Here is a 25,777-nt window from a genome sequence, read left to right as displayed (position 1 = left end):
GAAAGCACGTCAAAGTGCAAGTAGATAATAGGTAGCGCTCTGGTGTGAAGGTAAACGGTGTTTCTGTGCACTGCTCTGGTTTCGCCAGAAGCAGCTTAGTCATGCTGGCCACGTGACCTGGAAAAACTGTCTGTGGACAAACGCCGGCTCCCTCGGCCAGTAAAGTGAGATGAGCGTCGCAACCCCAGAGTCGTTTGCGACTGGACTTAACGGCCACGGGTCCTTTAGTAACATCTGAAACATGTTTATATCTGACTTTAAATCTCTGTTGTATAATGCATTTTTACTATGCAATGAAGGGTTAATTAAGCATTCTTAATTTATTAAGAACCCTACACAGCGTATGCTTTTATACACTCTCATTCCTTTGTCACCCTTTGCTTCTCTCATAATAATTTGTTTGCTTTTTATGTAAACAGTTGATATTATTTGTTCTTAGCAGGGATGTCATTTCATGATGCAGAGGGACACAGGTGGTGCTGTGGTCTAAACCACTGAGCCTCTTGGGCTTGCTAATCGGAAGGTCAGCGGTTTGAATCCACACAACAGGTGAGCTCCCATTGCTCTGTCCCAGCTTCTGCCAACCTAGCGGTTCAAAAGCATACCAGTGCAAGTAGATAAATAGGTACTGCTGTGGTGGGAAGATAAACAGCATTTCCATGTGCTCTGGCTTCAGTCACGGTGTCCCATTGCACCAAAAGCAGTTTAATCATGCTGGCCACATGACACCAGCTCCCTCTGCCTGAAGCGAGATGAGCACCACACCCCATTGTCACCTTTGACTGGACGTAACTGTCCAGGGGTCCTTTATCTTTTACCTATTTTACCATTTCATACTTCTTTTCATTTAATGCTCACCTCTTTGAGTCAGGAAGTTCAAAGCTGCACCCAGCTTTCATATTGTTCATTCTGTTATCAACAGGTTGGGCACTGATTTCCTTTTGGGTGAAGACAGAGACAAAGTGGATATTGAGCAGTCCCACCTTCTCTCTATGACCCAGTAGCATTTATCCATCTTCTCCATGCAGAGGGCCTACCGCTTGCTTGTTCCTCTTGCTTTGAACGTAGCCGAAGAAACCTTTCAAAATTATTTTTAACTTGCAAGCCTGAGCTCATTCTAAGCCAGGCACCCCCAAACTTGGCCCTGCAGATGTTTTGGGGCTACAACTCCCATCATCCCTAGCTAACAGGACCAGTGGTCAGGGATGATGGGAATTGTAGTCCCAAAACATCTGGAGGACTGAGTTTGGGGGTGCCTGTTCTAAGCTTTCGTCCACCTGACCTTCTCCCTGCAAGATCTTCCTTCACAATTTCCCCTTTCTTCCATTTCTTATACTTCCCCTTCTCATCTCATCTGTAAGCTGAGCCACACTGGTTTCTTTAGATGCATCCCACTTTTCTTTCTTGTTGGAATTGTCTGCCTTTTGGCCTTCAGTATTTCACCTTTAAGAAACTCCCATACATCTTGGACACCCTTCTCCTTGAGTATTTCTGACCATGGGAATCTCACTCAGTATCTCCTTAAGCTTTTTGAAATGGACCTTCTTAAAGTCTAGAGTACATGTCTGACTACACTCAGCTTTCCCTGCCTCTGTATCATGAAACCCAAGAGGACATGATCACTTCCTTCCAAGATTCCCAGTACTTCCATTTCTTCAATCAGTTCCTCCCTGTTGGTGAGGACAATGTCCAAGATAGATGATCCCCTTGTTGCTTTTTCCACCTTCTGAGAAATGAAATTGTCAATGAGGCAATGGAGGAATTTGTGGGATCTTACATTCTGGGCAGAGTTTGAGTTTCAACAGATATTGGGGAAGTTGACAACTCTATCTCTCATTTTGAATGTTTGGTAATCTGTCCCAGAAGGCACCCAAGTCTTCAGTCCGGCTTAGAGTTCTGTCACAGACATCCACAGTAACATCACTGTAGTGTCTCTCTCCTGTGATTTTTACCCATATCCTCTCAATCTGCCTTTCATGCCCCAGGGCATGAATTTCTTCACAAGTGCACACATCCTTTACATATAATGCTACTCCTCCCTTCCTGTTTGGTCTATTCCTTTTGAACAGGTTATATCCCTCAATTTCTACATTCCAGTCATGAATCTCACCCCACCAGGTTTCAGTAAAGCCTATTAGGTCATATTTGCCATCCTTCATTAAGAACTCAGATTTGTCTTGTTTCCCATACTCTGTTCATTAATATAGAGTCAACTGAAACCATGAGTCATTCCCTCCAGCTGCTTCCATCTTGTAGTTTCCTGCCCCTTAGCAGGTTCCTGGAGCATCACCAAGTTTCCTGTGCATCAGTGATGCCATTATCCCCAGTACCAGGTATACCCCCGTAATCTGTAATACAGGCGTCGTCCGTCCCCCTTACGCAGGGGTGTTCCTGGCCCCCGTGCACATAAACAAAAATCACTCAAGTGGGGAGCACCCTTTAAATGCCCTCTCTGCCGCTCTATCTCCAATCCATTTCAAAAACACTGTATCCAAACATATTCACAACTAGAATTGAAGCTCTCGGGCTGGTAGGAGGCTGGAGGACTGGAGAGAAAGAGGCTGCTGCTGCTGTGCTACCCCACACATCAGCTGTTAGGCGGGGAGGCTGAGCAGCATAAACAAAGCCCTGCTGTGCCTCCTGTCTCTTTGGGGCTTCCTCCTCCCTCACTGATGTCCTCTTCGGGCTCCAGGGAGTGTCTCTTTGAGAGTCATGAGGATTCGCCAGCTCATTCCCACCATTTCTGGGTTTGAATCAAATTACCGTATTTTTCGCCCTTTAGGACGCACTTTTCCCCCTCCAAAAATGAAGGGGAAATGTGTGTGTGTCCTATGGGGCGAATGCAGGCTTTCACTGAAGCCTGGAGAGTGAGAGGGGTCGGTGCGCACTGATCCCTCTCGCTCTCCAGGCTTCAGGAAGCTATCCGCAAGCCTTGGGAGCCCGTGGGAGTTCCCATCGGGCTCCCAAGGCTTGCGGACAGCAGCCTGCAGCCCGAAACCTGGGGAGCGCAGTGGAGTACACCCCGGGCTTCGGGCAGCTCTCCGCAAGCCTTGGGAGCCCGGCGCGACTTCCCGCCGGGCTCCCTAGGCTTGCGGATAGCAGCCTGCATCCCGAAGCCTGGGGCGGGCTGAGCAGTGTGCCCCGGGCTTCGGGCAGATATCTGGCAGCCTGTTCTGGGGGCTGGGGTCGGGGGAAGCTCAGGTTTCCCCCACCCCAGCCCCGCGCCTGGGGGGGGGAATAATTTTTTCCCCTTTATCCCCCCCCCCAAATAAAAACTAGGTGCGCCCTACGGGCCGGTGCGCCCTATAGGGCAAAAAATACAGTACTTACTTATTTCCTGGTGCCATACATGCGCAATTGTGCACGAGTTGATTGTGCGTAACTGGGGGGCGCCTGTATGGTCTCCCTGATCAGGTTTGTGAGACACATTCCTGCCAACCACTGTGAGGTGCAGCCCAACTCTTGCCACAAGTCCTTCCTCAAGGAAATGGAGACCATGGTCCAAGAAGCCAAACCTTTCTTGACGATACCACCTGTGCAGTCAGCGGTATACCTCCAGTATTTTCCTCTCCATTCTTGGGCCACGGCATTCAGCAGGAAGGAGTGATGAAAAGACCACCTGTGTCCCAAGGCATTTTACATTATTATAATAGTAGGTCCCATTTGATATGCTCCTGTTGTTTTCCTTTTGCCTTTTGGGCTTCTCTAGATTATCAGTTTACATTGCAGTAATTGTACGATTTTTATTCATTTGCTTCAGCGGGTCCCAGTGTCACTAACCCATGCCTAATCATCTTCCTTTTAATATTCTTAAAACAAGATTTATTTTTTTTCAAAATTCCTGGTTTTAATCATTGAAAATTATGAGGCCAGTTAGAAATTAAGAATAACTGTTGTATTCTTAATTTTGTTCAGCTTCTTAGTCCAAGCTCTTTATTGTGGATTTGTAAAGACTGCACTGCTTCTTCAGTGCTGATGAATGCAATTCCTCATATTCCTTAAGGGAGCAAATAAGCTTGTGAGTATTCCACTGTGGCAAAGCCCACCCCCACCATTCATTCTATGCCACTCCCACAAAATGGGGCTCATACAGCATCAAAGCCAAAATCTGGGATTTCAAAAAAATGGCTTTGAAAGACCCTGAGTATTTTCATTATTGGTGAATGAAGTTTATTTTATAGTATATGAAGTAAAATGTACATGCAATGAGTCTATTCCTTCTGTTCTCTTTACAGCACTCTATTCAGTAGATATATAACAGAATTACATTTTGTTAGAGGCGCTCCAAAGCAAGCCAGGGGACACATACCCAGTCTTGGTTCCACTGGTGATTTCCATAGGTGGCTTGGATCAGAATGTCGTTTGCAGTTGGGATGACATCTATAGCTACTTTTTGCCAAAATCCATCACAACAGTTCTCTGCTCTGTGCAGATAGTCTAAATCCTACCTGCAAACTGCAGATCTGTTCCCTCTAATACTAGCCATTACTATACTTGGGACTTGTGCACACTTCCACTTGTCTCGTGTCCAGAAAGCATGCGCTTGAGCAGTTTTGCATTTGCCCCGCTCCTTTCCCCTGGGAAACCCCACTGTTTCCTGCTGAATTGGGACAAATGGAAATTTGTGGAAAACCAAACTACAGTGGTACCTCGGTTTATGAACTTCATCTGTTCCGGAAGTCTGTTCTTAAACCGAAACCGTTCTTAAACCGAGGTGTGCTTTCCCTAATGAGGCCTCCCGCTGCCAGTGCCTTCCACCGTTCGGCTTCCATTCTTAGACTGAGGTAAAGTTCGCAAACCGGGACACTACTTCCGGTTTTGCGGAGTTCGTAAACCGAATAGTTCATAAACAGGGCTGTTCTTAAACTGAGGTACCACTGTATCTTCTTTTTCCCCAGTTCAGCGGTAAAGCATAAATGTTTTCCCAGGGAAAAGCAAGACAAACAGAGATGTGGAAGAGGTCTTGCTGTGTCTGCAATGTTTTAGGTCTGGTAATGGAAAAGCCTTTCAGGTGCTAGCTGACTAATCCACCATCTTGCCTAAACAATGATCCCTCTTTGCACACATCTTATGCTACATAGCAGGATTTGTTTGCAGTTATTTGCCAGATGAATGTAAAAACAGCAACAGCTAAGAACCGGTGAATTGCCTTGTTCCATCTTGTACAGCCAGGCAAGGCATCATGGAGATGGCTGCCCCCTGTTCTGGTCAGCAAAGGTGTGCTGCCCCTGAATAGTAAGACCCTCATTTTATCATTGGCTAACAGCTCTTCTGAGTGTCCTCAGTTTGCTTGATATGACTCTCTCCATTTTGCAATGCCTGAACTCAACGGTGTGGGAGTAAGAAAAGCAAGTCCGACTGAAAGTGCACATAGGTTTGGTTCTGTTTCTCATCTATAGGGACCTCTTTTCTGATGAGTCCCTCTAAGGAAGAGAATAACTTCCTTTCCTTGACACTTCAATGGCTAACGAGCTTGTTTCTAGGCCCAAGCGAAAGTGGGTTGCCTAAGTCGTGTGTCATTCATGGTCAAATGACCTGAAGTTGTGAATGCCTGACTTGGGAAATGAAAGGAGTTTTGGCAGGTTTAAAAAGAAACAAACAAGATACTTGCTTTTCCTCATTTGCTGGCGAGCTCAGAAGCCACGAGGTCTATATCTTAGTTAGCGAATAACTTCAGCCTCGTAGGACCTCATGTCCTGTGCTTCAAGTTCTGGTTTCTCCTGCCACGAGAGACGCAGTGAAGAAAGACAGCTTCCTGGTGTTTTGCTATTTTTATTGGCTTCCCTATAGATGTGTGTATCACATCCTATGGCCAGGACTTCCATAAATTAGCTGTGTGTGTGAAGAAATCCTTCCTTTTTGAGTTGAGGAATTGATTTCATAGTGTCCTAGTGTATTTGGAGAGGAGGACTTCACTCTTGACACACCATCAATGATATGGCTAGAGTTATGGCAGTAGGATCCACATTGTTAAAGCTATTGCAAAATCTTTGGTTGGCTTTGGGCAGTAGAACAAACTTTTCCCACTTGTGTAGAACTGCATTACTTTGAGGCTCTTGACACCCACTCAGATCTCATTTTCTTCTAGGAGTGAATATAAGAAGAAAACTGGCAGTCTTCCTAGAAATTAAAATTTTCCAGTCTTATACAGTATTTCATAACAGTGTTACACAAATCATTAGTATTTTTATATTTAAATGGACGGTGGCTGAATCTAGCCTAATGTTTAAGTATCTTTACTCCACTACTGAAAGACATAGGAATAAGTACTTTAACATAAAGAGAGAGCAGGTAAGACGTTTGGACAGCAAACAGGAAATAGATTTTTTTACAGGGGAATATCGCCTATACTTCATCTCCAACCATTAGCGGTTGCAAGAACAGTCCTGCTGTCCCCAGAATGCACACAAGAATAAATACCCACAGGAAAATGCGATCAATGACCATGGCGACGTATTTCCAGTCATCTTGAGTCTGGAAAATAAAAATATTTTTTTATCAATTCAGGTACAACTTTTATAAACCTATTGTGGTAGTATGAAAGTTCCATACAGTGTTTGTGATTTGATATAACAAAATCCACCATGTGAATTTGCTCCGTGGCTGGACTGGTATTGCAGTGTTTCCTCACCAGAACCATCAGCCTGAAAATGTTCAGAAAAGAGCAGCCAAAAGCATCAAGAGGATGGAGCAGCCGCCTTATGGGAAAAGGCAGTGTGTGGGACTTGGAGGAAAAGCTGAGCAAGAGGCAACATGATAGAAGTGTTTCAAGTATGTGTGAGATGGAGGAAGGGGGCAGGAAATGTTCTCTCCCTCACAACACTCGGACCTGACATCTAAGAAAGCTGAATCTTGGAAGATTCAGGACAGAGAAGAAGTTCAGCTATGAACTTCTGCTCCCACAAGAGGCAGTGAAGGCTTTAAAGGAAGATTGGACAAATTCGTGGGGGAGAGGGCTATGGATGGCTTTAGCCAGGATGGCTGTGCTCTGCCTCTTCTGGATCCCAGTTGCTGGAAACCTCAGGAGGGTTTCCAGAAGCGTCTGGTCAGCCACTGTGAGAACAGGATAGTGGACTAGATGGGCTTGATCCAGCAAGCTCTTCCTATGTTCTTACTGTACGTAATACACAGTAAGTAGTATTACTACAACAATAAGTAAGTAGTAAGTACTGTGTCATCCAAGTCAGTACATCTTGTGACAGTGAACTCCATGTATGTGGTGGACTGAGTTGCAAGTGATAAGGTAGCCCAGAATCTGAAATGGTGAGGACGGAGGAAATAGTACTGGGCTAGGTGAACAAATAGTTTGACCTGGGACAAGATAGCTTCCTGTGGTTCCTCACCCCTGCAGTCTGATGTTTTGTTCCCTGGGTACACAGGTTTATTGCCCTGCTCTGCACCATGACTTGGGAACCTTTCACCTGACAGATGCTAATGGACTATGACTCCCATCATCCCTGACCACTGGTCCTGCCAGCTAGGGATGATGGCAGTTGTAGTCCAACAACATCTGAGGACCCAAGGTTGAGAAAGGCTGATATGGAGGGTCAAAGGTTCCCTAGCCCCAATTTAAAGTGTGGTGCATGTAGCTTGAATAATTAATAAAGTTTGCCCATACCTCCTTGGCTTCATTTTGCATTCTCATATTTTCTGCAATGTATTTAATGCTCTCGATCGCATCTCTCATTTCTGGCGATACTACCAAAGATGAAAGCAGAGCATCTACAGATTCAGAACTGGAGCTCTGGGTCAGGTTGCTGTTCACCTTGACATATTTTATATGTTGGTGTTGGTAGCAAACACAGGTCGTTTCTTGGCACGGGAGGCTGTCTTTGTAGCACCTGGTCTCTGTGCCGCCAAAGCAGTCCAAGGGAGAGAGCTCCGTGTTGTAAGACGGCTTTGAGTCCTGGCCACCGTCATCTGATTCACTGGTGGGCCTGGTCATGAACATGATCCTGGGGAGAAAGTTCAGGAAGATGGTTTTCACCCACTCAGGCATGGTGTGCGTCCTTGGTGTCCTGTAGTGTACATTGAGCACAAACACCGTGATGACTATGGAGAGAGTGACAAATATCATGGTGAAGAGGAGGTACTCCCCAATCAGTGGAATCACTAGAGAGGTTGAAGGAATGGTCTCTGTTATCACCAGTAGGAAAACAGTCAAGGACAAAAGGACCGAGATGCACAGCGTCACTTTCTCACCACAGTCGGAAGGCAGATAAAACACCAACACGGTTAAGAAGGAGATCAAGAGGCATGGGATGATCATATTGATGGTGTAAAATAAGGGCAGCCGCCTGATATAAAGGGAATAGGTGATATCTGTGTACACGGCTTCACAGCAGTTGTACTTGATGTCATGTTTGTAGCCTGGTGCCTTAATGATGGCCCACTCTCCGCTCTCCCAATAGTCCTTGAGGTTCATAGTGGAGCCAACGAGAACCAAGTCAATCTCGGCTTTGTCGTAGGACCAGGAGCCAAACTTCATGGTGCAGTTCTGGTAGTCAAATGGAAAGTATGTCACGTCTATTTTACATGAGCTCTTAAAAATAGCTGGTGGCATCCAAGTCACATTCCCGGTATAATTCAACAGTGCTTTGGTTTTGTCGTCCACCTGGAAGTCTCCAACAGCACTAGGGAGTGGGGGAAACAACAGACCCAAAAGTTGTGTGAATTTTTCCTAATTTGCAAAGCAATTTCCCCTAATATAATGCATTGTTGAGTGTTATATTCACTAATGCATTTTAACACACACTTAACCCTAGCGTGTGCATTTTTGCACCTCTCATTTGGCTGAAGAACTATATTGCAAAATTTGGATAATTTTTAATGCTGAAGGTTGGCTGTGTTTCAGCTCTCACATTGTTTCAGAAATTATTAAACTGCATTGCATTTATCCCCCACCCTCTGGAACTGTGTTCCTCCCGTTGCATGCAGTGTCGTCAGACTCTTGTTGGAACTGAAGCAGGGGGCCAAAGGTCGCCTCCCTCAGGCAGCATCCTTGATCCTGCAGCAATTTACCTTTTAAAAACACAATACAGTGAATCGCTTGAACATAATTAGCATCATATCTATCAGATGTTTGGGAAACGCTGCCCTGGAGGGATGGCTGTTCTGCACGGGGTACGCACAGCTTCTTTCTTGATGCCTCCTAATTTATATTGATGGAATTCAATTAGTGCCCCAATGTAGCAATTACAGTCATACCCTGGGTTACAGATGCTTCAGGTTGCATTTTTTCAGAATCGCAACCCGCACGTGTGCAGACGCACCACTGGGTTGCAAACGTGCATCCTGCATGGATCACGTTCGCAACCTGAGTGTCAACTGTATTGTTCTTTACTGTTATTGGAAGCTACCAGATTAGAAATGTAATGCTACCTCTGCCATACTCTGTTCCAAGTTCATTACACATTTCATTTCTTCAGTTCAGTAGAAGACACCATGTTAGAGAAACAATGGAAGGGAAAGGGGGGCATTGAGATTCATCTACAGGAATCCTAGAGTTGGAAGGGATCCCAATAGTCATGCAGTCAAGCCCCCTGCAATGCTGGAGTTGGTTGTGCCAGTCCATAACACAGACACACTACTGAGACAAGAAAGTCTGATGTGGGTTGGATTTGTCCAGTATAAGAAGAAGAAGCTAGCAAGGGAGTGGATTCAGATGATCACTTTGCCGCTTCTGATTTTGACTTTTGCAAGCAGCTTGTAGTGAAGCCCTTCTAGTGGCCCTTGTGTGATTGTGACTTAGTTGAGTCAGATATCCTGCGCTATGGTCCCTGGAAAGTCTGATGATCCCTGAGATTTGTGAAATGGCAAGAAATTGCAAAAGGGGTGGTGGTGCACAAAATTACTTCATGAAGGAGAAAAGGTGATACCAAGGCTTGGTCTGGAAACCTTGCCTGATGAGGAATGGTTGAGAGAGTTGGGAACGTTTAGCCTGGAGAGGATGAGAATGAGAGGGATATGATAGCCATCTTCAAACATCTAAAAGGCTGTTGCACAGAAGAGGGAGCAAGCTTGATTTCTGCTGCTCTGGAGGTTCGGACCCAAACCAATTGATTCAACTGACAAGAGAGTCCAACTAAACATTAGGAAGAACTTTGGGAGGTTGAGGGCTGTTCCACAGCGGAGCAAATTCCCTTGGAAGGTGGTGGACTCTCCTTCCTTGGAGGTGTATAAGCAGAGGTCACATGGCCATCTGTCCTGGATGCTTTAGTTGAGATTCCTGTATTGCAAGCGGTTGGACTAAATGACTCTTGGGGTCCCTTCCAACTCTATGGTTCTATGTTTAAGGATGCATTTAGTCTTTTGAGAAATAGCATGAGCAGGTTATATGGGGATTCCTTCCTTTCCAAATGGGCATTTAACAAGGAGAGTGCTGTGTAAGAACCCGTGTTTTCCTTGTGGATGCTCTTGGGTCTCTGGTTATGTGGGTCTTGGGTAACGAGCCACTCCTAGTCAGAGTACTGGGCTGGGCAAGAGACCAATGATGTTACTCTGTCTAAACCAGTGCTAGATGTTCAGTGTAAACCAGAGACTGGGAATCTGTGGTTCTCTAGATCAAGCATCGGCAAACTCTGGCCCTTCAGATGTTTTGGAACTACAACTCCCATGATCCTAGCTAACAGGACCAGTAGTCAGGGATGATGGGAATTGTAGTCTCAAAAAATATCTGGAGGGCCGGAGTTTGCCTATGCCTGCTCTAGATGATGATGGACTACAACTTCATCCACCCAGTGGCCATGCTGGTGGGACACAGCTTCCATACCATGGATTTTACCACACCTTTGGAAAGGGAAAGATGCTAAAACATAAAGTAATCTTTTAAGAATAGACCAGACTGTATAATCTTACTTGTTATATAGCACAATATCTGGCTTCCAGATTTTCTGCGATGGCACTCGAATAAACTGAACACCTCCATACTTCTCTGGATTCCATTTCAGTTTGTAATCGTTCCACATCTAATCAATGAAGAAGAAGAGAAATCAAGCGGTATTTTAGAATTTTCCCACAACTTCCTATTATAGCTTATTCATTCATTCGTTCATTCATTTTATTCATTCATTCATTTAGGGTGTTTATGTGTCTCAATACAACTTACAGAATAAAACCAGAAGGAAAAAAAAGAAATGTGAAAATCAAATGTAAAAACAACACTAAAATTAGACCCAAAGTGCTCATCCATCTATCTATCTATCATCTATCTATCATCTATCTATCTATCATCTATCTATCTATCTATCTATCTATCTATCTATCTATCTATCTATCTATCATCTATATCTATCTATCTATGATGCTGGGAACCATAGTTTATCCCTTGCAGAGCTATGATTCCCAACACCCTTATCAAACTACAGTTCTCAGGATGCTTTGGGGGGAAGCCATGTTCTTTAAATGTCGTGTGGATGTGAGCTTTCTCTTCCTTCTGCACAAACACACCCAACATTCCATCCCTGATAAGCCGTGGGAATGTCTTTTTGTACATCTGCAAACCTCACAACACGCCCCCCCCCGCCTCATTCCCCTCTTAATTTCCCCTTCTGCAAGGGTGATGCTCTTTTGGCTGCCTAAGAAAAGCATTCGCAGGGTAAACATCAGAAATGCAAGGAATGATGGGTCACCTTGAGCGATCAAAAGCCCCACATTTTTCAGTGGCTGGCTAAATCTGCCTCATAATGTAGGGTTGCCATATGTCTGGAATTTCCTGGACAGTGCCAGAAACGGAAATCGCTTAAATGTCTGGGAAAACCTGGATGCAACCCATGTCAGAAGTGTAGATTTTGGCAAATTTCCTTAAAAGTAGATCGGGGGGGGGGGGACTCAATGTCTTGTGTCTGGATTTTCACTTTTTGAAGTATGGCACCCCTAGATGATGTTATAAAATGGGGGGGTCCTATAGTTTAGGATTTGCTCTCCATTTTCTGTTTTCTCAAAGGGGAGGGCACCCAATGAGATCTCTGAATTCCTCACACCGTTTCTGTGGGATTTCTTCATTCTCCAGGATGCTGTTATGATTTATTTAATGCCAACAAGACAGACAACCACTAGGTGGCAGAAGAGCATAAAAGATGTTTCCTGTTTCTGACTCGGGCTGTAGCTTTCGGGGTTTCCTTCTTCAATGGGTTCCTTGAACACACAGGTGTATCATCATCATGTATGTCTGCATGTACTGCACTTCATATCTCTTCCCCTTCCCCAGCTATCCCCCCAATATAGGACACTAAGCTACAATTTTCAGCACCCTTAACACTACAGTTCCCAGGTTGCTTTGGGGGAAGCTATGTGCTTTAAATGTGTGCAATCTACATATATAACTGAAAAGACTTCCAATGCTTTTTGGTTGGTTTTTTTACAAAAATCCTAAAACGTGCCTTCTGTGGTAGGGGCGGGGGTTTTTTTTGGGGGGGCGTGTTACTTACATGTCTCAGCCATAAATTAGTCTCCATAATCTGGTTCACTTCGTCCTGGGAAAAGAAAAGTCATAGCTGGGTTTGAAACCCCTCATCCAAGTTACATTCCCGGTGTAATTCAACAATGCTTTGGTTTTGTCGTCCGCCTGGAAGTCTCTGGGGATGGAGAGGGGCTCAGCCGTTTTTCTTGAGCTGGCTGGAGGGTTGCTCTGCAACCCGGGGGGAAATGGCACAGATGGGTTCCTTCACTTTCAGGTCAGTTTTTACTATGACTATTATTAATAATAATCCACTCTTCACTCCAAGGCAGGTTGAAACATTAAAACACAACATTAAAAACATTTTTTTTTAAAAAAAAACCTTACAGCCATAAAAATAAGGTGGATCCTAAAAACACAGACCTCAAGTGTCAAAAGCAAGGGAAGGCACCAGGCAACCCTCTGTGGGGCATACACAGCTTAGGGGCCACCACGGAGAAGACCCTCCACTCCCCAAAATAACCCTGAGGGGGAAGGAGCTACCAGGAGGGCCCCCTCTGCTGATCCCAGTACCTGAGGGTTTAAAGGGAAGGAAGAGGCTTTCAGGTATTTGGGGCCTGAGTTGTTTAGGGCTTTGAGCACCAGAGTGAGTACCCTGAAAAGGGCTCGAAAATGAACTGGCATCCAGTGCAGTTGTTTCAAAATAGGTTATATCATATGATCTGAGTAGAACCCCAGCCAAGTCTCCCCCCTCCTGCCCCTGTTCACAGCTTCTGTACTACCCCCCCCCAAAAAAAAAAGAACGCTGGGCCAGTGGAAAGAGGCTGGGCTCTCTCCTGAACCCATTTTGCAGTTCACATCCCATCCATTCACCAGAATTTTTGACTTCCAGAGTTGAGTGGCAACGTGACACAAACGGATTATTTCAGCAACTGAACTGGGACAAAAAGTAACAGTCTCTGGTCCAGCTTTTGCCAACCCAGCGCCCTCTGGGTGGTTTATTTATTTAATTTGTTACTGCCTCTTCCCATTTCACCCCACAACGTCCCTGTGAAGTAGGCGAGACTGAGATACGGTGACTGGCCCAAGTCACCTGGTGAGCTTCATGGCCAAGATGGGGATTTGGACCTGGGTCTTCCAGGTTCCAGGACTCTAACCACTATACCACACTGCCTCCCAGTCTGCCCGTCAGCTGTAAAAGTCTGAAAACAACCGGAAGGCGTCAAGGCTTCTCTCACAGTCTACTCACCACCTTTACGAGTTGCGATAGGGACACCTCGAACGAAATCATGACCGGGTCAGACACATTCTCCACAGGCCTGATGATGTTGTTGTAATTGGCAAATAGCTCATTGTAGAGTCGGTGTTCAGCTTCGAAACAATGGCAACCTAAAAGAGGGCAGGGTTGGAGCACATACAAACCTCACAACATTTTTGCCTGGATTTCTGAAACATTCTTGGCTCGGTCAGAGTAGGGCTGTCATACGTCTGGAATTGCTAGGACAGAGCTGGGATTCACCCATCGAAAATGGCATCTGGGCGGAATTTTCAAAAGTCGGTTAAAAATGTCCAGGGAAACCCAGGTATATGGCAGCCCATATTGGAAGTGTTGATTTTGGGGCAAATTTCCTAAAAAAAACAGCTTAAAAACTTTTCAATTTTTGAAATATGGCAACCCTAGCAGAGTCCTTCCCATAATCTACTACAGAACCTTAAGAATATAAGAACCTGTGAAGAGCCATGGGACCCTGTCCAGTCCAGCAGCCTGTCCTCATGGTGGCCAACCAGGTTCCAAGCAGAATTCAGGTGCAAGAGCCCTCACTCTCCTGCAGCTTCCAGAAACGAATTTGGTGGCAGGACAGAGCATCCTTGCAACTGAAAATGCTGGGGATTGGAGCTGGGACATTCTGCATGCAAAGGGCTTCCTTTACCCCTGTCCCTTCCTCTGTCCAAGAAGGGGACAGAACAAAGGGACAGAACTGACATCATCACCATCATTATTAATTGAATTTGTTAGTCTCTGTATCTTGCCCAGGGCAACTTGCAAGCAACTAACCACACAGGAAACCTCCATAGATATAAAAACCAAGGGGAAAAAGAAATACATTGAAAACTTCCGACCCACTTCTCAAAGGTCCCAGATAGTGAAAGCCCAAAGGCTTGGTTGTGGAAGAAATGGTCTGTGGTGGAACGGTCTACCTCTGAAGGTGCTGGGCTCTCTTGCATTGAAGGTTTTTAAACAGAGGTTGGGTGTCTGTCTAGCTCGGATTTCTGCATTGCAGGGGGTTGGACTAGATGACCCTTGGCGTCACCTTCCAACTCCACAATTCTATGATTTCCGGTGAAAAATTAAATAACGAGCCATGACCCTTCTGCAACTGCCCTTATTAGTGTGCCTCCTCCTCCACCAACAAACTCCATAGACACAGAAGACAGGCAGCAAACCAGAGAAAGTAGCCTGGGATTTATTATTTAGATGGAGAGATACCCAATTTAATTTACTTGGTGCCCATGCAGTAACAGAAGAATGGCATTGGATGTGGTGTGTTTAAGCAGTATAATGCGTATATCTAGCCAGCAGTGGGGATGCAATGAGTTTGGAAACATTAAAGCTTGCCTTGCCTTGCCAAATTAAAATCATGGAAAGTGCTGTTGATTTACTTGTTCCGAATATTGTCAACAGCTACTGACCTCACAAAAGGAACTTTGCTGAATTGCATTCTGTAAGCTAAAATGTGCCTTTTAGTGGGGATGTAATGAGAATCATTGGACACAGCCCGTGTTTGTCCAAGAGTTGATGTTTCTTGGGGGGGGGGGGTATTTTATAAAGTGATTAAAGCATGCTAGAGTATGCCATGTCGAATTAACATTTGACACAATTCACAGAAATCCATTATAATTAACCACAACTAACTGCATTAATTCATACAGCATGAACAAAATACAGCTGCGTATTCCTGCAGGGTCTCTTCCAACTACAATTCTAAGATTATAAAAATACAGTGGTTGCTTGTCAATACTGAAGATATTCTACTACCAAAATTAATTCTAGATACATATTCTCAGCCACTAACTATTTAAAAACTCAGAACTACTGCTACTGTTTTAATTTTTTTCCTAAAATCTCTGCAGTTAAAACCATGCACCTGTGCATATGGGCACTGGCTTATTTATTTTAGTAGAGGAGACTCCTTCCTACAAAAAAAAAGTGTGAGTGAGCTAAGATCATGTTAGTATCCTGGGGTTTACAGTCATAAATGAAAGCAATTCATGGAGGAAGCTAAAGAAATATCTGCAGCATCACCCCCTCAAAAGAAATATATATATACTTGCCCCCCCCCCGGAGTTCAAACGCTCTATACTGAATATTTTCTATTAAGGCTAAAACAAAAGATTGATCAAAATGCTCGTGGCATGTGTAAATCATGTTCTGATGGTAGAACTGATCAACACTGTTTTGTGGCCGGGGGGCCGTGCCTGAGCATGCACAGATTGCTTCTGAGCACAGGGATGTGGCTGGTTTTCCTCTGCAACAGCCCCTTTGCCCCATGAACTGCTGTTCCAAAGTGCATGGAGGGGGGGAGGTCATGGATTTTGCATTATCTTCACACCACTGTTAAAATTTCTGCAATGTGTTCTAACCATTTCGTATTGCTCGCTATGATTTGTTAAAAATATTTTGAAACGTTTCTAGCCAAGGGTGCACTGCTGATAGAAATGGCAACAGAACCTCTTAAAACAAATTCCCCAAATTTGAAACATGAGCAGAAATGCAAAGGAACATAATCTGCTGCGCAAAGACGGTAGATCAAAGCAGACTTACAGTGGTACAACAATGTTTGCTACCATCTTGGATTAGAGAAAAAGAGGGGCACGCTTCGTTTGGCTCTCTCTTCAAACCGACACAATTTAGGGGCTGCTCAAAATGCAATGCAGACTCTGGACTCCCATTTGCAAAGGTGGTTGTGCTCCTCTGAGCACGTGCAATTTGGTTGTGATTCTATGTTCAGTCAACCAAGTAACAAAGCACAATTTATTTATGGTTGGACAGACCTGTAGATTTAACAGGCCATCCTAGGAATGGGTGGGTTGCCAATAACCTCTGCTTTGAAAGCCATCTATTTTTGCACATCTAATGTTTTGCTTCAAAATCTTGCCTTTGTGAAAACCTGCCACATATCCCCTCAATCAACAGCTACTCAACAGCAGAACAGAAATTTGAAAGCTCATACTACATTTGTTTGGAGAGAAGTTTCACTCCTTGTATTTATTCCAGGAGACAGGAAAACAGACATGTTCCCAACTGGTCAATAAAAACAGCATGGATTTTTATCCTCAGGTACATTTTACATATTGCAGACATGTAACATTCAGTGCTCCAAACGTCCAGGCTGTACAAGCTTTAAAATATTTCATTGGTTTGCTTGGGAAAGTGATATTTCCTTACAAAAAGAAGGAAATTACTAATTCTGAGTTAATTTATATATAACTTTAAGTCCTTCAGAGATAACCTCTTAAGTGAGACAACCTGGAACATTAGCATTTTAGATTTTTTATTAAAAAAACCCCAGCCCTTATTTTCATGTATGATTTCCTTGGCATAAATAGGAAGTTTTCATCCAGCTTCTTTTGTTCTCTCGCCTCCTGCCTCTCCTAGTTGGCTTGTTCTCCTCTTGAGTTTTCCCTCTTTCCAGCACCCACCTCTCTGCTAAAGATGACCCCACCCTCCCTGCTACCAAAACAAGCTTAAAGGATGAGTTTGTCAGAGGTTAGGTCACTTCTCTCCCATATATTCTGCAGGGTGAGGATGTCACCCTTTCTGGCCTTTACCACATTGTCAAACTGAAGCACACACAACACATTCCCCTGGGAAATTAGGAGAAATGTATGGCCTTCCCAATCAACCATTTTGCTTTTTCAAAGGAGAGATAAAAAAAGAATAATCCAGCTGCACAACCCTCCAGAATGAAAAAGAATCTTACATTACGGATTCCCAAACCCAACTTCAGGTTCTATTGAAATCCAATAAGTGTATTCTACCCTTTGCAATTACCCCACCCGCAATCCTCTCCCCTAGCCGTCCACAGTCACTCACCTTTAAGGAAAGGGAAAAGAGCCACTGGCAGGAGCAGCTCCAGCATCCTCTCCACTCGGCAACAGAGCCTGCCGGAGACAGAAGCAGCTGGGCAGCTTTGCACAGACTCCTTGCAAAACAAGACAGCCTGGATTCTGACAGATGCAGCCAGGAGCCGTGGGTTGCCAGCAGGGCCCTGAACCTACCATTCTGTGCTTGGAAGCTCGCTCTATAACCACAGCCCTGCCCCTTTCCTGGCTGCCCGCACCAAGATAGGGGAATTGTCAAGTCAAATAGGTGCAGCTACAGCAAGCATGAAAACCTCCTCATCCGCTGATGTGCTCATGCATAAGCAAAGCTGATAACCTGATAACCATAGTTAAGAGCTTTTGCACTTGGCCATGCAGGGAAGATCGGAACCTTACTCCAAATTTCATGCCAAGCTATTTCAGACAAGTCCAAGTTAATGAAAATGGGATAATTGAATTTGTGCATGGAACGGATATTGACAAGACTTGAGTTTGCATATCATTAAAAGCAGCACTTTGGAGCTGAGCTGGTAGTCAGGCACCATTAATGAATTAGCTAACACAGTTCTTAGATGTTTATGGATTTTTCTTAATGACTGCGACAGAAACGGAGAGAGAGGAATCTAGGCTCTGTGCTTGTACATTCAATTTAATGTACATTCAAAGCACTTTTTTTCCTGCAAAGAATTCTGGGCACTGTAGTTTGTTAAGGATGGCTGCGAATTTGAACTCTGTGAGGGGTAAACTACAGTGCCCAGAATTCTGAGGGGAAGAAAGTGCTTTGAATGTTCTTTAAAATTATGGTCCATACACTCCTCAGGAGTCACAGTTATTCCTAGATGGGCTGCAGGACCCATTTTGTTACTATGCAGAATTCATCATGCGAAAGGCTAGGCTGGATGAATCCCTAGCCAGAATTAAGATCGCCGGAAGAAATATCAACAACCTCAGATATGCAGATGACACAACCTTGATGGCAGAAAGTGAGGAGGAATTAAAGAACCTTTTATTGAGGGTGAAAGAGGAGAGCGCAAAATATGGTCTGAAGCTCAACATCAAAAAAACGAAGATCATGGCCACTGGGCCCATCACCTCCTGGCAAATAGAAGGGGAAGAAATGGAGGCAGTGAGAGATTTTACTTCCTTGGGCTCCATGATCACTGCAGATGGTGACAGCAGCCACGAAATTAAAAGACGCCTGCTTCTTGGGAGAAAAGCAATGACAAACCTAGACAGCATCTTAAAAAGTAGAGACATCACCTTGCCAACAAAGGTCCGTATAGTTAAAGCTATGGTTTTCCCAGTAGTGATGTTTGGAAGTGAGAGCTGGACCATAAAGAAGGCTGATCGCCGAAGAATGGATGCTTTTGAATTCTGGTGCTGGAGGAGACTCTTGAGAGTCCCATGGACTGCAAGAAGATCAAACCTATCCATTCTGAAGGAAATCAGCCCTGAGTGCTCACTGGAAGGACAGATCCTGACGCTGAGGCTCCAATACTTTGGCCACCTCATGAGAAGAGAAGACTCCCTGGAGAGCCGAGGCTGAGGAAGCCTGGTCTAGGCAATGGTTGTGAATAGAACAGCAGAGCACCATGCTTAGCCTAATTAAAGATTCTGTGCCAGAGGGTCAATGCATGGCGCTGGTGTGGCTCCTCCCCTTCCCCTGGCTGGTACTTAGAATGTGAGGGGTGTGAGCACACAAAGCCAGAGAGACAGACCCATGCTGGACGACAAAGCTAGGACCGTGGGAGAAGTATTTAAATAAATCACATATCCTAAGGACACCACCGTCTCTACTGACCCTCATTCCAAGGAACCCAAGCCATGGGTAAATGCCTGGAACCCCTGGAAGACTGGAGTGGTGTGCAACAATTTTGGGGTGTTAATGCTGTGAGCCCCTCCATCCTCTGCTTAGGTTGCAGCAAGAAGACCATGCATCTTCGAGGCACCACAGTCTTTGCTGACCTTGGAGGGAGGACGGGGCAATCATATCATGGTGATCAACATCACCAGCCCAGCTATGGAAGTTTGCTTCTTTCAGAAGTAGAACAGTAGTAAGAAGGCCTGGTACCTGCTGCTATCAATCCACTCCATGAACTTTCCTCCCAGTTGAACTATGGCGTTATGATACTGGCAGTTTTATTCTCAATCCCTTCCCTAAATGATTCCTAGCATGCAATTTGCCTCTTTCAAAGCTGTCCTGGGTCTCATTTCTGGTCAGTTGCTGCCAGCTCAGACCCCATCAGCTCATACATGGGAAGTTAAGACCTTTTTGCCCCAATTTGCATCAACTCACACTTCCTTACAGTGAACGGCACCTGCCATTTCAATGTCCAGTTAGCCTGTTTGACGATATCCTTTTTTACATTTGAATAATTGTTGTCAACAAGATCGGCCAATTCATTGCTCATTCTTGAACAAATTAAAAAGCACTAGCTTTTGGGTGCCAGTGCTTCGCCATACATCCCCAATCTTGAGAACTCTCCTCTCCATTTTTCCTCCTCTCTGCTTCCTGTTTTGGATCCAAAATAGGACTTTAAAAAACAAAAAAACAATTTCAACATATCAGAATATCAAAACATATCATATTCATTATTTTTCCCCCTCCCCCCTCCCCATCAAACCCTCCCTCCCCCCATGACTTCTCTCAGCTCCTCTCTCTGATTTCTCAACACATATTTTTCTCTGCATACTGTAAAATTGTATAAATGCTTACATTATCTGTCTACTATGTTAACCATCAATAAATTTGTGCATGTTTATTCAAAACCTGCCATGGAGTCCAATTCATTTTGTTGTTTTTTTAAGTAATTTGTAAAAAGTTCCCATTCTTCTTTGAAGTCACAGTTGTCCTTATTTCGCAGTTTGTATGTCAATTTAGGCAGTTCTGCATAGTTCATCAATTTCTCTTGCCACTGTTCTTTTGTCGGGGTTTCCTCATTCTTCCATCCTTGTGCTATCAAGACTCTTGCCGCTGTTGTTGCATACATAAATAGATTCTTTGTTTTCTTTGGCAGGTCTTGTCCTACAATCCCTAATAAAAATGCTTCTGTTTTTTTGCAAATGTTTTTCTTCATTTTCTTCAATTCATTATATATCATTTCCCAAAAATTTTAATTTTCTCTACATTCCCACCACATATGATAGAAGGTCCCTTCCTTTTCTTTACATTTCCAGCATATGTTTCACCAGGCTTTTGTACCTTTTGCTATCTGTACTGGTGTTATATACCTTCTATACATCATTTTCATATAGTTTTGTTTCAGAAGAGAACAGTCTGTAAATTTAAGTCTGTTTTCCACAGTTTTTCCCAATCCTCAAATTGTATGTTCTGTCCTATATCTTGTGCCCATTTGATCATGACCAATTTTACTTCCTTGTCTTTTGTTTCCCATTCTAACAGGATACTTACTATATGCACCCTTCAGCAACTTCACTTTTCCTTCTATAACTTCCTTTTGAAATCTAGAAGTGGTATAACTAAATCCTTTCTTGCTATCTTCTTTGTATATCTCATGTAATTGCCTGTAATGTAACCAACTCTGAAAATGATCTTTTATTTCCTCATACTCTTTTAATTTCCATTTTCCTTCTTCATCTTTTAATAAATCACTGTATGTAAGCCACTTCCCTTTTTTCCTAAGTGGTTTGAGCAGCAAAGCTTCAATTGGTGAGCGCCACCAAGGTGTCTTTTGTTCTATTAAATCTTTATATCTCTTCCAGACCCTCATTAATGATTTCCTAATTATATGATTGTAAAATCCCTTATGTACTTTTCCTTTCCTATACCATAAATATGCATGCCATCAAAATCTGTTATCGTGGCCTTCTAAGTCCAATGCTTCTTCCTTTTCCAGATTTATCCAGTCCCTGATCCATACCAAACATGCAGCCTCATAATACAATTTAAGGTCTGGGAGGGCAAAACCGTCTCTTTCTTTTGTATCTGTAAGTATCTTATGAAGAAGAAGAAGAAGAAGAAGAAGAGGAGGAGGAGGAGGAGTTTGGATTTGATATCCCGCTTTATCCCTACCGAGTCTCAAAGTGGCTAACATTCTCCTTTCCCTTCCTCCCCCACAGCAAACACTCTGTGAGGTGAGTGGGGCTGAGAGACTTCAGAGAAGTGTGACTGGCCCAAGGTCACCCAGCAGCTGCATGTGGAGGAGTGGAGACGCGAACCCGGTTCCCCAGATTATGAGTCTACCGCTCTTAACCACTGCACCACACTGGCTCTCTTATGTTTAATTCTTGGCCTCCCCCCCCCCCCCGATAAACTTGGAAATTTCCTTCTGCCATCTTTTGAGGCAATCATCTTTCACCATTACTGGGACTGTCTGAAAAAGGAAGAGCATTTTTGGCAAAACATTAATTTTTACCGCTGCTATTTTTGCTAGTAGGGATGTGAGGGCGATCTCGCTGTGACACCTGTCACCCCACTGATCGCCAGGGTTGATTCGGCTGATCTGGCTGGCTAGGCTGGTGTCCCCTTCCTCCCTCACTGCTCCATGTGTGTCCCTCCCAAAGCTTCATGCTCAGTGGAAGAGGACAACCATCCCAGATAGAAGGAGTGTACCGTTCTTCAGTCAAGGGTATACGAAAGCTGCGCTCCCCTGCTAGAACCTCCAGACAAGCTCAAGGTCCATAATAGGACTTTCAACCCATTAGTGCTAAGCTTGCTCAGACAATTTTGGTGAGATTTTATCAAAAGCTTTTTGAAAAACACTTTATGTAAACCACTTAGAGGTTTTTTATGATTAGGTATATGAGTTTGACTGGTATACACATTTTGTGTTCATTTGTTTGTTTGTTTTAATCCAAATGCACAATGTCTACCAGTTCACCCTTGTCTACATGCTTGTTGCCACTTTCAAAAAGCTCTAAAACCTTAGTGAGACAGAACTTGTAGAACCCAGGCTGATTCTTACTGAGCAAGACTTCTTGTTCTATATCAGGGATCGATAACCTACATCCCTCAAGGCTGTTGGACTCAAACTCCCCTCAGTGCCATTCAGCACTGCCAAGAGTTTGTGGAGATCGCTCCAACGGTTAGAGATGGTGGGAGTTACAGTCTAACAGCATATGGAAGGCCTCAAATTCCTCATCCCTATTGTAGATGGTTACATTTTGTCTAATAGCCAGAGATGTCTCTTTAATGGGGGTTGACTAGAGGATGTTTCAAGGGAACACTGATGGTTGGTGGCTACTAGCTAGCTGCTCCGGTGGGATGCTGAGAAACAATTTGAGAGTTGGAATGTGGTCAGCAAAAGAGACAGATGTCTGAATTTGCTGGCAAGAAACAGCCTTGTGAGGCTCCAATGAGATGGTGTTGATTATGGAGGAACTGGTGCTGCTTTCAGGACCCTGACCTGTCCCTCTTCTGCACATCATCTGAGATCATCTGAGGAGCTTCTCCAGGGCCCCTTTCTCTCCCGTTGTGCTCAACAGGATGTAGCTTTGTGATGTGGCTAGTAGTGCTGCCTCTGAAACGTTTCTCCACTTCGATAAGTCAGGAGCCAGGATGATGTCTGTGTGATATCTATGCATATTGTTATTTTCACCCCACTTCTCTTTTCATAAACATCTCATTCATTTTTCTCATATTGCTGTATCCAGTATACATGGGTGGGGAATGTAAATGTAAAACACCGTAACAAATAAAGGATATAATGAAACAAGATCTTAGGCATATGTCCTTCACCAAATAATCAATTAAACCAAACATAATACTTTTCTATCCAGAGTAGCTCACCCTACTTTTCTGACTGCTCAGAGGCTGATTTGGTGTTTTGTAATGTCCAAATGTAAATGGAGGCACATAGCTTAAATAGCATTGCTCTCACTTCAGATCTGTGGAGAAAGCCAGCACCTAAGATGCACACGGAAGCCAAACTCGGATCTCTGTCCCGCTGGCCTCATTTGCACATCAGGTTACATAGCTAACAGTTACGGTGAAGGTGCCAACTCTGGCTGCTTTGATTCTTCCCACTCTTACTGGGAGGAAACAAACCATAAGCCAAGGCTTTCAGTTTGCTTTGCTCCCAATGAACCATGTTCTGTAGCCAAGGCTTTGTATGGTTTGTTGGTGTGAAACAAACCAGGATCCGTCGTTGGCTAAGCCAGGAACTGTCTCTTGTTTCCTTTGCCCACAACAGAAAGGTGTGTTCGTGTACTTTACCATGACATGGAAAATAGACTGCTGTGCTTCTGAGCTTTGAACAGTCATTCCAGTTTGTTTGCAGGTTGGTTATACAATAATGTGCACTCATCTTACATTCATCCTCATTTGCTCTTAGGGTGTTTACACATGTTCCCCTTACGATAAAGATGAATGTATTGCCAAGGATGTTGTTTCTGTTTCAAACATTGCAAATTTTGGATAAAATGGACTGTTTCAAGAAGTGGCAGAGAGATATCTCTAGATTTGTCTGGCAGGGCAAGAAACCTCGAATAAAATTTAAGATATTAACTGACGCTAAGGAAAGAGGGGGATTTGCCCTGCCAGACTTAAAACTTTATTATGAATCAGCCGCTTTTTGCTGGCTGAGAGAACACTGATGTGTTGGATTTAGAAGGTTTTAACAATATTTTTGGGTGGCATGCATATTTGTGGTATGATAAGGTCAAAGCACACAAAGCATTTAAAAACCATATTGTCAGAAAAGCACTGTTTAATGTTTGGATAAGATATAAGGATTTGCTTGAAAATAAAACCCCAAGGTGGCTGTCACCAATGGAAGCGAAGGCTCAGAAAAAGCTCAATATGGAGGCCAAATGGCCGAAATTTTGGGAAAATTTGGAACAACACAGATTAAAATTGCAGAGTTTTGAAAAATTAAAAAATAGAGTGCGAGATTGGCTTCACTATTATCAGATAATGGAGGCATATAATTTGGATTAAAAAATTGGCTTCCAGGTGGAAAAATCAAAATTGGAAACAGAACTGTTAGATTCCAAAACTAAGAATTTGTCAAGAATGTATAACTTGCTGTTGAAATGGAATACTCAGGATGAAACGGTGAAATCTGCTATGATTAAATGGGCACAAGATGTTGGACACAACATTATGATGGCTGACTGGGAACAGTTATGGACCACAGGTATGAAGTTCACGGCATGTAATGCCTTAAGAGAGAATATAACGAAAATGATATACAGGTGGTACATGACACCAGTCAAGCTTGCGAAAATTTATCATTTGCCCGATAATAAATGTTGGAAATGTAAAGAGACTGAAGGTACATTCTTTCACCTTTGGTGGACATGCCCAAGGATTAAGGCTTTCTGGGAGATGATCTATAACGAAATGAAAAAGGTATTTAAATATACCTTTCTGAAGAAACCAGAGGCCTTCCTTCTGGGCATGGTCGGCCAATTGGTGCCAAAGAAGGATAGAACATTCTTTATGTATGCTACAACAGCAGCAAGAATACTTATTGCAAAGTATTGGAAGACACAAGATCTACCCACCCTGGAAGAATGGCAGATGAAGGTGATGGACTACATGGAACTGGTGGAAATGACTGGCAGAATCCGAGACCAGGGAGAAGAGTCGGTGGAGGAAGATTGGAAGAAATTCAAAGACTATTTACAGAAACACTGCAAGATTAATGAATGTTAGAATGATGTTGGAATGAAGTTATGTGACTTTAGCAGAAATGTTACAAAGATTTAGGAAAAATAGACTGTTAATTGGTGAAAGGAGGGAAAGTAAAGGTTTATTAATTTCAAGATAAATTTACAGAACAAAAATTTGAAAAGAGGGAAAGGATTTGCTGAAATGGATAATTGACTTAGAATACAAAAAAGGGAGGTGTGAGGAGGTCAGGGAAATAAGCTAATGAAAGATCAGTAATGGGAAGATGTGCTGTATTTTTTATTGATTTTTCTTTTTTGTTTAATGGATTTCAATTCTCTGTTTTTTCTTTTTGATTTTTCTTTTTTTCTTTTTTGTATTTTATCTTTTCTTGTTTAAAATGAGGTTTTTTTATTTTTCTTGTTGTATTTCCAAAAACTTTAATAAATATCTTATAAAAATATATATACACATGTTCCCCTTAAACATTTGTTCATCCCATCCTTTTCCATGCATTTCCCCTGTCACTTTCCAAACTGCAAAATGCCAGCTTGTGTAGAGACACCTTGCTTTCCCACAACCAATCCTGATGGGTCATCTCCACAGACCATCAACTAGCTCGTAGCTCTCATAAAGGGTGGAGACATATTACTGGGACAGGTATTGCCTCAGGCAGCCCACACCGGTAGCAATCAGTTAGGAAA

At 43.5% G+C, this 25,777-nt stretch overlaps 1 protein-coding gene across 2 annotated transcripts; it reads right to left on the bottom strand.

Moving 5' to 3' along the window:
• Positions 1 to 5,174: 5,174 nt before the first annotated feature.
• On the bottom strand, positions 5,175 to 17,803 carry CHRNA3 (cholinergic receptor nicotinic alpha 3 subunit). Of its 2 annotated transcripts, none has more exons than XM_083572097.1 (6): positions 17,493 to 17,803; positions 13,647 to 13,786; positions 12,429 to 12,473; positions 10,858 to 10,967; positions 7,619 to 8,633; positions 5,175 to 6,474 (listed from the first exon to the last, which is right to left on the bottom strand). In XM_083572097.1, the coding sequence occupies exons 1-6, from the start codon at positions 17,536 to 17,538 to the stop codon at positions 6,346 to 6,348; spliced, it is 1,485 nt and encodes a 494-aa protein (XP_083428223.1). In that variant the 5' UTR covers positions 17,539 to 17,803; the 3' UTR covers positions 5,175 to 6,345. The 2 variants fall into 2 exon arrangements, with proteins under 2 accessions (XP_083428223.1, XP_083428224.1); XM_083572098.1 differs by having other exon boundaries at positions 13,650 to 13,786.
• Between the last annotated feature and the right edge of the window lie 7,974 nt (positions 17,804 to 25,777).

The sequence above is a fragment of the Podarcis filfolensis genome (assembly GCF_964270895.1).
Source record: "Podarcis filfolensis genome assembly, chromosome: 9".
In the NCBI taxonomy this organism is placed as follows: domain Eukaryota; kingdom Metazoa; phylum Chordata; class Lepidosauria; order Squamata; family Lacertidae; genus Podarcis; species Podarcis filfolensis.
The sequence above is the reverse complement of the archived record's forward strand: the minus strand, read 5'-3'. Positions and strand labels throughout refer to the sequence as shown.